Genomic DNA, 12,208 nt, shown 5'->3' on the forward strand with positions numbered 1-12,208 from the left:
AAGGCCTCAATTTATCTGTGTTATGCAGGCATTATTGTGTTATCTTCTTTATTTCTTAAAAATGACTTCCTTAAACCAGATCAAGTCCTATTTATTTTCTTTACCTGAAGCATGTTGCTCCATTCTCTTTTATTTTATGTTTCTGAATAGTAGGTGCTTGAAGCGACAGAATTTTATTTCCGGGCAGAGTAATTTGCTTTAGAATAGAAGCTATAAAAACAAGAAAGAAGAAAAGATACAAAAAAAAACAATTATGCTACTACATTAGGAAAAATTTAGGACAATAGATTTTTATATATACCTATAATCAAAGAAAATTTCTGGCTGTCCTAGAACTATGCTTAAATTCAAATATGACTGTAAGTTTATTCACTGCCTAAGATCTCCACTTTGAAGATACCTCCATTTTCTTAATAAGGCCTCAAATTACCACAAATAAAAGTGACCAAAACAGGTCAATATGATTTATATCAGCAATATTTTTAAAACACTTAAACATTCAATCTTACATTTCTAATACTGATTCCCTAACGTGGATGAAATGACTGCCTTCTAAAAAGAAGTGCCCTGCCCCACCCAAAAACAGTGGGCTATGGCAACCTTAGAAATTAAAATATGTATTTATCAGTAGGTACTATTTTATCAAAATATAAAGCACCATGAATAATTGCTTCTTTTTTGCAAAACAATGTGTATACCCAATAAAATTGTCAGGCATGTACAGAGAACATAATAGCTATCTTTTAGTCTTCCCTCATACATAATAAGTTTAAAAGAGCAAATCTTTTCTCTTAATATTACCAGTAAAAAGCTGCTTGCCCCTCATAGAGTCTAGTAGCTAACATGCCACCTGAGATGCCTGTATCCCATAACAAAGCGCCTGAGTCCCATTGCTGGCTTTGGCTCCTGCTTCCAGCCTCATGCTAGTAAGAGGCAGGAAGACACAGGCAGCAGGTGATCCTCGAATAGTCAGTGTCCTATCACTCACACTGGAGACTAATATTGACTTGCTGTCTCCTGGCTCTGGTCCCTGCCCAAAACATCACCACATTCCAAACGCAGTGTTACGAGGCTGATATTAGCCAGTATTCAGCTGAAGGGAACTTACTGGTAGGTATTACGGTGTTCACTGGCATCTTCTTCTGCCCAGATTTCTGAATGCTCAACGCTGAGGAATGGGCAAGTGTGGGCGCTTGTTTTGCAAAGCCTGATGAAGGCTGCTGGACCACCTGAAACAGTAAGAACCAGCACAGACAGTCATTCATCCAAATCTGCTTTGGAAAAACAAATTTAACTTGTGCTTGTGCTTATTCTGCCATAAATATTCCTTTATCTTAACATGAGTATCTAGTTAAAATTTAAATTCGTACATGGGAAAATTATCTCGTCCAAATGTGAAAATCATAATGGCTTCAAACATCATATTATTTTTAGAGTGAAATTCAAATTTATAATTCTCTATAATGAACCTATTTTTATTTTAACTTATCATGGAAAATTTTAAACATAACAGAAGTATAGGAATGAAACAAAAACATTAACTAGTACTTAAATCAGTATAATGAATAATTCTTGACTAAACTTGCTTCACTTCTACCCCAACTTCCCTGTCATCTTCAATTATTTTAAACCAAATCTCAGATACATCTTTCTAGACATAAATATCTCAAAATATAACTAATAAGTTAAGAACTTCTTACATGTTATTTCTTAAAAGTATTTGCTTAAACTATTTGAAAAGTGGCCAGCTAAAGGCATTCCCCTAGATTACAGTTCAAGAAATCCAGACAATACAGACTGGGGATAGAAAACAGAAATGAAAGTTACAGTAATCATATTATTTTTAGCTTCAAAGAAAAATAACAGAATTAAAGGATGTCATCCTTTCACTTCAAAGAAAAACAGACATCACAAGTTTCTTTTTTTTTAATATAAATTTTATTTTTTATAATGATTACATGGTTAATCATGGCAGGAAGGATCAAGGTTTAGGGAAAATTGAATGAACTCACTGCTTCCAAATTTGCTATTTCTTCTTGTTGTTTCTAGGGGGAAGGGGAGGGACCAAGCAGAATAACACTCACGGCTTTCCATACATCCCAGTACCCAGGAATAAGGAACCGCCACCTGATACCAACCCAGAGTCTCAGTGTGTACATATTCCAAGGGTTCTGTCCAAGTGGTTTGGATAGTTCTGAAATGCTGCTGATTTCACCAATCCGAGGATGATGTCACCCTCCCAATGTCCACTGCCTCCATTCACCAAAATTTTTTGCTGTCACTGGTTGTTTGGGGTAGTTGTCCACTTAGTTCTGTTCTGCAACAGCACCAAATGAGCTGCCATATTCTCCTTTTACAACAGGGCCTGTGTCCACTGCTCCACCTTTTTCATTAAGTAGGACATATTCTTGCAGGCTAGTCCAAGAACCCAGGCCAGGCATCCCAAACCCTGCCGGATCCCTACTCCAGGGGCTCACAAACCTGGCACTCAGCTAGTAGGCAGGCCCCATGACCCAGGCCAGGTGACCTGAACCCCGTTGGATCCCCCACCCCTGGGGCTCATAAACCCCACATCCACCTCAAACATCACAAATTTCAAACAGCAACTAGCAATGAACTATTGAGAAGTTTTTAAACTCACATGATTAAAAAAATGAGTAAAAATTTTGCCAGGAGACAGAATTCTGAACAATTTTGGGACCACAATGTTTTGTTGTTGCTGCTGTTGTTGTTAAAGACTCATTTATCTTACTTCAAAGAATTACAGGGAGAGGAGAAACACTGGTTTACACTCTCTTTAAAAGATTTATTTTACTTTCATTTGAAAGGCAAAGATACAGAGAAGGACAGATGGAGGTATTCCATCTGGTTCATTCCCCAAATGGCTGCAATGGCTGAAGTCAGGACCATCTGAAGCCAGGAGCTAGTAACTTCTGGTCTCCCACATGAGTGTGGGTGCCCAAGAACATGAATCATTCTTTGCTGCCTTCTAGGCCACAAGCAGGGAACTGCATCAGAAGTAGGATAGCTGCTGGAGGCCAGCTCCAAATGAGTCTGGAATTCGAGAAGGGTGCATGGAGTAGGGATAGAGAGAAAAGAAATGGAACACTATGATTTCATGATAATAATGAACAATGCAAGAAAGCTGTCCCATTTATACAGAAGCAGTCACTAACTCTGGCACAGACTTTTTACATCATGGTCAAGTGGGTGTTTCCAAGGAAAATTCTGCTTAAAGCAGGATGTTATCCATCCTAACCCTGTGGTCAGGAAGTTCTCAATAGACGGATGCATATCAATCAGTAACACATTCCTACTACAATCCTCATTCTACATCTTAATGTTGAATCAATTAAGGGAGGAAATGCATCACAGGAGGGACCTAAAGATCAAGGATGGTCAATGGGGGCTGCAGAGGCAGAGATAGCATGAATTGCAAAACCCCCTCTTGCAACGTTAACTTCCAGGCTCACATTGATGGTAAAACCAACCCCACAGCACAACAAAGCCTAAATAGATTACAGAATTCTCAGTGTGTTCGGGTGTCCATGCAAAGGGGGATGGAATTACCTTGAGGTGGTTGCAGAGACATCCCCGGGGGCCCTGCCATGCAGCGAATATTTCCTCACGGCCTTGCCTGGAGGGGAACAGTTCTCCACACACCTTCAAGTCCTCCACACCCACTGTACAGCAAACAGCCTAGACACTAACTGGCTCCCTTAACAGATGACTGTAACACAGGTAGAAGCCTACCATTGCACTGTCCCGACCCCTTGGAACTAAAATTTATAATACCTTATTTACTTATTTGTTTTTATTAGAAAGAGAGAAGGAAAGGCAGAAAGATCTTCCCACCAAATGACTGCAATAGCCAGAGCTGAGCTTATCTGAAGCCAGCAGCCAGAAGCCAATTCCAGGTCAGATGCAGAACCCCAAACCTCTGGGCCATTCTCCCCTGCTTTCCAAGGCCATAAGCAGGGAGCTGGAAGGGAAGGGGAGCAGGCAGGACACGAACTAGCACTCATATGGGATGCCAGCACTACAAGCTAGCTATTAAGCCAGTCTCTATACTACTTTCTAATTTTGGTAAATAAGCTTTAGAACAAATGTATATTACTTGAAACATAAATTACCCTAATAAGTATTCCTTTGGCAACTAATATTCTTAGAGAAGAAACACACTCTTGAATTAGAATAATTAAATTCCCACTATTTTTTGAGCATACAACACTTGAAAAAGCAATGGAGCTTTCAATGAAGCTGAGATCATGCTTATACATTGTAAAGCTTTAGAGGTTATGTACAGACTATACTGTATACTAGAGTTTCACTTAAGCCATTCTGGGTGCAGCTCAAGATCTCAAGCACTACAGTTCTAGTTCATATCTCCATTGACTGTTTTTCTTCTTGACACTATTAGCTATTTTTAGTATATAAATCATGAACTATAACAATAAAATGCCATTTATATACTTATATGTAACATTTATATAATAAAATATTATACAACATATATTTATTATGTAAAACATTTATATAATAAAATACTATAAAATTTCTCTCACTGATTAGTCTTTATACCATTTCTGAAGGGTACACAAAACTGTAATACTAAGTTTCAAGCTGGGATTTAACCACCCAAGAGTCCTATTATTTCTTGTCTTATACTTAGTAACACTGGGGTACCTAACCTAAAAACAACACAAACAGCATACTCTTGCATACCTGCTGAACAAAAGGAAATATACTGAATATTAACATGCAAGAGAATTCATTAGACTTCTTTCAAAGAATGTCATATAAAACCAGTTATTAGGCATCTTATAGAGAGTGAAATATTCTGGAGTACTGGAAATTGGCCCAAAGAAGAGATCTGCTCCTGGTTAGCAAGTAAAACAAAGAGCTGCTATATATGTTCTTTAAAAATTAAATCCTTAGGCCCAGCACAATGGTCTAGTGGCCTAATCCTTGGCTTGTACACCTGGAATCCCACATGGGCAGAGGTTCATGTTCTGGCTGCTCCCTACTTATGGTCTGGGAAAGCAGCAGAGGATGGCCCTGGGACCCTGCACCTGCATGGGAGACACAGAAGAAGCTCCTGGTACCTGGCTTCTGCTCAGATCAGCTCAGCAGCAGCCGTTGTGGCCACTTGGGGAGTGAACCAACATACAAAAGAACTCTCTTTGTCTCTTCTTCTCTCTGTAAATCTGCCTTTCTAATAAAAATAAATAAATCTTAAAAATAATTTAAATTATTGACATGCTTTTTCCCCAAAAATACCCTCTAGAATTAATGATTTGTCTATTTGTCAAGTTCTAATGTTGTATTTGGATTTGGGATATAAACATAAAATTATATTCTAGTGCTTTACAACAAACTTAAACACTATTCAACATTCTTTAAGTGACAACTGTTTTTACATATCTGAATGAGAACTATTCTGAAATTCCATTTAAAAAAAAGAAAAGAAAGAAATAAGTATGTACTAAACAAGCAATGAGAAGTGACTCCATCCAATGAAGTCCTAATCCATGGGATAAGCTTACCAGAAGAGGTATTTCTGGGAAAATGATAGGAAGGATGCCTGGAGAGGTGTGAGGAAAGTTTCAGGTGGTGACATTATGTGTTTTGACGCGGTGGAGAGGTTGAATTATACAAGGATCTGGAACGATAGTCCAATCTTATCCAATAGGAAGAACAGCACTGAAGTATAAAGAGCTAAGCTGCCACCTGCAATGTCACCACCATATCATATGAATACTGGTCCACTTCCTATCCAGCTCCCCGCTGATGTGTCTGGGGAGGCAGTGGAGCATAGCTGGGGTGCCTGGGTCCCTGTCAACCACATAAGAGATCTAAGAAGCTCTTGGCTTCAGCCTGGCCCAGTCCTGGCCATAGCAGCCATCTGAGGAGTTAGTGCATGTAAGAAGTCCATCTCAATCTCAAACTAGCTATATCTATTTCTCTCTCTCTAAATTAATCAGTGGATGTACTGTAAGACCTCCATATCTCTCTCTCTCTTTCTCTTTCTGTAACTCTGTCTTTCAAGTAAATATAGACATTCCTTTTAATTTTTTTTCTAGTGGTAAACTTAAAATTTACGCTTACAAATTTTACCTAAAAAGAGTACACAAATGTTGAACTGTAATTAGTGATACACATGTCCAATTCTTTAGGAAGAAGTCTTTAAAAATTATTAATTGGTTGCTGAATAAATAAAATATAAATCAAATGTTGTCAGTATAAACAAGAGAATCTAGATGACTGGTATGTTGGTGTCCACTTCAAACCTCAAATTTTACTATATTTGAAACTTTTCATAATTAAAAAAGGACATACACATTGTAAATATTATTAAAGGTTCTATCCTTTGAAGATAGAAATTGAAGAATTTCAATGCAACCTTACAAAACTTCAAGTAAATCTAAATAAACCAGCATTAATGAATTCATAGATCAAGACTGTTATTACAATTCTGATTAAATTATAGCTTGCAGAGGGTTTTTGTGCAACTCCTAATTATACCTGGTAAATATAGGGTATGCCTTACTTGAATTCATCTTCTTCCTTCACTAAACCTTTTATTAGCTTTATTTAAGTGAGATTAAAATCAACAACTGAATTTTACCTTTCCTTTCACTTTAAAATAGAAGGCAAAAAAGGAAGACAAAAGGACAATCTGCATGTCTTGATCTCGGTTGGTTACTTCAACATAGAATCAAGAGTCTACCAATTAAGCCCATAGTACAATTAATGACTTTCTTGTTTTTCCTACTTCATTATCTCTTCTCTAAAGAAAATTATGGTCATTAGCCAGTAAAGGAAGTAAAATTTATACCTTGGAAACATTTTTCCAAGGATGTGAGAACTGTGACAATAGCAGCCATTGGTAAATTCAGTCTCACTGGTTGATTATGTCACATAAATGTATTTGTTGAAATCCTTTAAGTATCTCTCGTATTTCAAACTAATTAGGTACAAGAAAAAGATATAACAAAAAAAATTTCTTTTTTAAATATTCTGGGTTAATTTGTTCCAGAAGTTCAATTTCATTTCAAAATGAAATTAAAACTTGTGATATCAATGATACCGTGCTAATTATCTTTCTCTTTTACATAGAAAACAGTAATATTTGGAGAATTATGGCCAAATTTACTTGGAGACTTCTCAATATCTAAAATTCTGCTAAGAAAGAAATGCAAGGGATAGAATCACTTGTGAAAAATTTATTAAAAACAAGAAAATACTTAATACTAAAACTTTGTCTTGTCTCCAGATATGTTAAAGAACTCAAATGATAAATAATTGCAACTACCAAAGAGTAACAATATTCAGTTTCCTCCACAAGATTATCACCCTTTTCTTTGCCAAATAGACTAATATCTTATACCAACTTCTTGTTCATAAATTTCATTTCCATATGTTATGGCAGTAAATTCAGAATTTTCATAGAAATGGATTAAATGAAATAAATAAAACTAAATCAAATAAAAAGTTTCATAGAAATAAAGTTAGTTAAATTAAAGGCCCTTAAGAATTTTTTTAGGATCTGTGTTTGGTAGAGTGGCAGAAAAGAAGCCGGGGATCCCATCCTCTTTCATCAGGGTCATTCAGGAGCCCCAAAAGTAGCTCAGATAGACAGAGAAAAACTAATATAGAAAGTATTGAACACACAGGAAAAAGTCAGCTGGCCTGTAACTGCTCAGCCTGTACCTTGCTGGCCAGGCCCCTGACTTGGCTTTTCCTAGACCTCACTAGGTAGGATGCAGAGTTCAGTTATTCCTCACTTGCTAAGTTATTGGAGACTTCTCTGCACACCCGCCTAAGACTTTTCTACTCTCCAATTGTTAATATATGGCTTGTTAGAGATATAAGTCTGTTTTGATTACCCTAAAATGCATGAAGTTCTGAATAATCTTGCTTGAATACTATAAACTGCTAAATATAAATATAAAAAAAGAAATAAAAGTTTTCTGAGATTAAAAAAGAAAAAGAGGGGGATCAACCTTCTATCTACTGATTTCCTTCCCAAAAAGGCTACAACATGCAAGGTTGAGTCAGGCCAAAGTCCAGAGTGAGGACGATTTCCAGCCTTTCGCCAGGTTGTCAGGGACTCAAACGCCCGAGACATCATCCGCTGCCTCCCAAGCTGAACAGCGGGGCACTGCGCAGGAAGTGGAGTAGCTAACTACAACCAGCAAACCAACATAGAACGCAGCTGCTGCACTTCTCCACTGCACCACAATGTGGGCCCCATTGCAGAACAATTTGTGGTAAAATTAGTTATTAATTTTGTTCATCAAAATTTAACCTTTACCAGGGTTGAGAAAATCAGAACTATTAAAACCACTCAACTAACACCCTCAGAACATTCTTCCCCACATCAGGGTCTCTAAAACATTATCAAATAACCACTCTCTTTCCGCCATCCCCAGGTGCTGATACAGTCTGACAACAAGGCCCGGCTCCCCTCTCCTTCCACCCCAGCAAACAAAGGAGAAACAAAAAGAACTAAAACATTTGCCCACCCACTTTCCTCCATACTTTGACGCTCTCCACCCTAACCGGAAGCCCACATGGGCATGCATCCTTCTCAACCATGTAAAAAACAACATAGAAATAAATCACATTAAAAGAAAAAAAAAAACAACTCACTAGTTGCTTGACTTTGACTGCCTGTGGAATCCCAGTTGGCTGTGAAAGAACAGTACTCGGCTGGGCAATTTTGATTTGGACTGGAGCTCCAACAACAGGCTTGTCAGATGTGCTCCCAGCAGGAGTAACAACAGGTTTTACAGATGGAAGACAAAGAGCTGTAGCTGAAGTTTCTCGAAAAGCTACTGAAGGAAGGGCCAGGGTCACTGCTCCAGAGGCAACTGGCTTCTCAGACTGAAGTGGGACCGTTGTAACTGTATTTGGTATAGATGTCACAAGTGGTTTTGAAGTTTGAAGCAAAACAGTTCCAGCTGTTGTTCCTCCTTGTACAGTAGCTGGACCCACAGAATGAAGAGTCACAAGTCCAGGTTTTACTCCATCTGGACCAGCAAGTGTATTCAGAGTCTGCACTGACACAGCTCTGGGTGCTGCTGCTGCAGAAACCACAATGGGCTTTTCAGGCTGAATGACGGAAACTGTAGTCGTAACCGCGGGAGCAGCTGTCACCGCTGTGGTACAGGTGGCAATGACACCCTCACTAGAAGTCTGCTCAACACACTGCTGAATGAAGCTCTGGGCATTAGGTAGAAGCTGTCGTAAGGCAATCACACTTTTCTGGAAATATGAGGGGAAAAAAGAAACACTAATAACTAAAGAGATTAGCTACAGACAAAACAAAATTTTGCTCTTCATCATCTTGGAAGTATAAAGAAAGTCCAAATCAAACGTTTCAGTAAAGGGATTTAATTGTCACATTCTGTCAATACCCAGGATACAATCAATTTAAAGCTCCCAAACACTATTCATCAAAATGTTACATGATTACGCTAATATTGAACTTATTTTATATAACTCAACAGCACACTTGTAAAGCAAAACACTGAATCACACATTTCCATAATTTTTAAATTTCTAAAAGAAAACTAGTAATTTTAGTCTCTGTAAACTCACTGACACCACAACAGAAGCTAGGTCCTTTTGCAAATAGTTTTGAACTTTGAACAAAAGCAATCTCTACACAAAAATAAAACTAACTCAAAGTAAATAGTAAATTGTGACTAAATTCCTAATTAAACTAGCATATTTTCTGACTGGATATCAAGCATTGTGCCTATGTTTGTATCCTGATAGAAGAAGAAAGATAAGTCAGAAGCTGGTGCCAAGGCACAGCAAGACAGGGCTCAGCTTGCAGTACCACCATCCAAAATGGTCACTTAGTCCCAACTGCTCCACTTCTGATCCAGCACACTGTTAATGCGCCTGGGAAAGCAGCAGAAGACGGCCCCACATAGGAGACCTGGAAGAAGCTCCGGGCTCCTGGCTTCAGACTGGCTCAGCTCCACCATTACAGCCATTTGGAGGGTGAACCAATCAGATGCAAGATCTCTGTGTCTCTCCTTCTTCCTCGGTAAAATCTGCCTTTCAACTAAAAATAAATAAGTACTAAAAATTTTCCAATGTAAAACCAGTACGTTTAGCTTTGTCATCCTCTGGGTTTGTTTCTTATTTACTAGGAAAAAAAATGAGACACAAAACACAGATGGTTATGTTATCTTTGCGTTTTAGAATATTTCCTGGTATAACACATTCAGTCAAACTGCCTCCTAAGAGCTAGAGAGAAGAAGGTGAGAGGGAGATTGCAAAAGAAAGTGGAGGGCAGTGGTAGGGAGTCTTCATCTATTGGTTCACTTCCCAAATAATAGCCAACAGCAGGACTGAGCGGAGCTGAAGCCAGAAGGCAGAAACTTCACCTATGTCTACCATGCAGCGGTTAAGGGCCCAAGCATCTGTCCCATCACTCTGCCCTTTCAGGTGTACTAGCAGGCAGCTTGATCAGAAGCAGATGAGCCAAGAGTTGAACCAGCATTCATACAGGATGCTGGTGTTGAAGCACCTTGAGCCACAACTGCAGTCCCAAAGAATGGACAGTCTGCCAAAACAAACTCTTGTTTTTAAGTTGTTATTCGCTGTGAAAATTCTATGTGAAGGCCTGATGCAGCAGCCTAGTGGCTAAAGTCCTCCTCGCCTTGCACACACCAGGATCCCATACGGGTGCCAGTTCATGTCCCAGAAGCTCCACTTCCCACCCAGCTCCCTGCTTGTAGCCAGGCAAAGCACTCAAGGACTGCCTAAAGTCTTGGGACCCTGCACCAGTGTGGGAGACCTAGAGGAGGCTCCTGGCTTCAGATGGGCTCAGCTCTGGCTATTGCGGCCACCTGGGGAGTGATTCAGCGCTTGCAAGATCTTCCTCTCTGTCTCTCCTCCTCCCTGTATATCTGACTTTCCAATAGAATAAATAAGGTAAAAAAATCTTCTTTTAAAAAATCAATGTGATTCAATAAGTCATACAAAAACATATGTCTAGGGCTGGCATGATGGCTCAACTGGCTAATCCTCCACCTGCAAGCACCAACATCCCATATGCGCACCAGTTAATGTCCCAGACATTTTACTTCCTATCCAGCTCCCAGCTTGCAATCTGGGAAAGAAGTGTGGGTTGGCCCAAAGTCTTGGGATCCTATACCCACATGGGAGATCCAGAAATAGCTCCTGGCTCCTGGCTTTGGAACAGCTCAGGTCCAGCCACTGTGGCCATTTGGGGAGTGAACCAGCAGATGGAGGATTTTTTCTCTCTGTCTCTTCTCTGTAAATCTACCTTTCCAATAAAAATAAATCATACCAAAAAAAAAAAAAAAAAAGCATATGCCTAGTAAGTTTCACCTTCCCACCAAACCTAGCAATATGTGGTTTCCTATTATAAATGTCATTGACCTAAAACAAAAGGTCCAGTTACCTCCCCTTTTTGTCTTTCTCTCTCACACACACACCCCAAAATCTTTTGAGTATTTACATATTCCTATAGTATAAAATCATAAATCTGTTCATGAAGAAGATGCTAATTCAGCTTTCACACAGTATTCAAATGAAAAGAATCCTATGAGTGAGATCTGTAATTTGCCAAAGTACAGAAAGGTTTCTACCACACTGATAGTATCTCTGAGCTATTGGCATATTGAAACAATCAGGTTATTAATTATTCCAAGACAACCTAACCCAGTTACATAACTCTACCTTAAGAAAAGGAACTAGGTGAGGCTGAGGTGAAGACTTCAGTTCAACATACAGTTTCTTAGTAAACTCTTCTGCTTCAATTTTTGCATCCTGAGGGAGAAATGGAAGAAAGACAACACAGTTAGGTGTTCTAATATTTCAGGACAAATTGTATAACTGATGACCATAGACATAGCACACTTTTCACAAGCAGTAAGGACCATCATTAAAAGAAGCCTTTTTCTTTTTTTATGTCATCTTAATATCTGCAAATAATACAGAGGTTTACCAATGGAGAATATAATTAAGGGTAATTTGGTTTTCCTTTTCTTTCTTTGAAGATTCCAGCAAGCAAAGTAACAGAGAAGATTTAATGACCTGAATCATGCAACATTACTAAACCCAAACACAACAGGAAAGGGTAGAGAACAGGACGTTACTTGGTGTGGTGGCCTTGAGGTATTCTGTCGTTACAATTTTTAAATCACTGTAACCAAGCTAA

The 12,208-nt window shown here is 38.7% G+C and overlaps 1 protein-coding gene across 6 annotated transcripts in view; it reads right to left on the reverse strand.

Annotated features, from left to right (window-relative positions):
* The window catches only part of TAF4B (TATA-box binding protein associated factor 4b), an 86,141-nt gene that overhangs the window by 62,006 nt on the left and 11,927 nt on the right, over positions 1-12,208 (reverse strand). For 3 of the 6 annotated variants that reach the window (XM_040984849.1, XM_040984844.1, XM_040984845.1), the window contains 4 exons: positions 11,728-11,817; positions 8,656-9,270; positions 1,109-1,229; positions 105-210 (listed from right to left, as the gene is read on the reverse strand). In XM_040984849.1, the coding sequence (XP_040840783.1) occupies positions 105-210; positions 1,109-1,229; positions 8,656-9,270; positions 11,728-11,817 (932 nt within the window). Of the gene's footprint in view, positions 1-104; positions 213-988; positions 990-1,094; positions 1,272-8,655; positions 9,271-11,727; positions 11,818-12,208 lie in introns of all 6 variants that reach the window. The other 3 variants (XM_040984847.1, XM_040984848.1, XM_040984846.1) reach the window with 3 other exon arrangements.

This window comes from Ochotona curzoniae, unplaced genomic scaffold (assembly GCF_017591425.1).
Source record: "Ochotona curzoniae isolate NIBS_2020 unplaced genomic scaffold, NIBS_Ocur_1.0 contig_43, whole genome shotgun sequence".
Taxonomy (NCBI): domain Eukaryota; kingdom Metazoa; phylum Chordata; class Mammalia; order Lagomorpha; family Ochotonidae; genus Ochotona; species Ochotona curzoniae.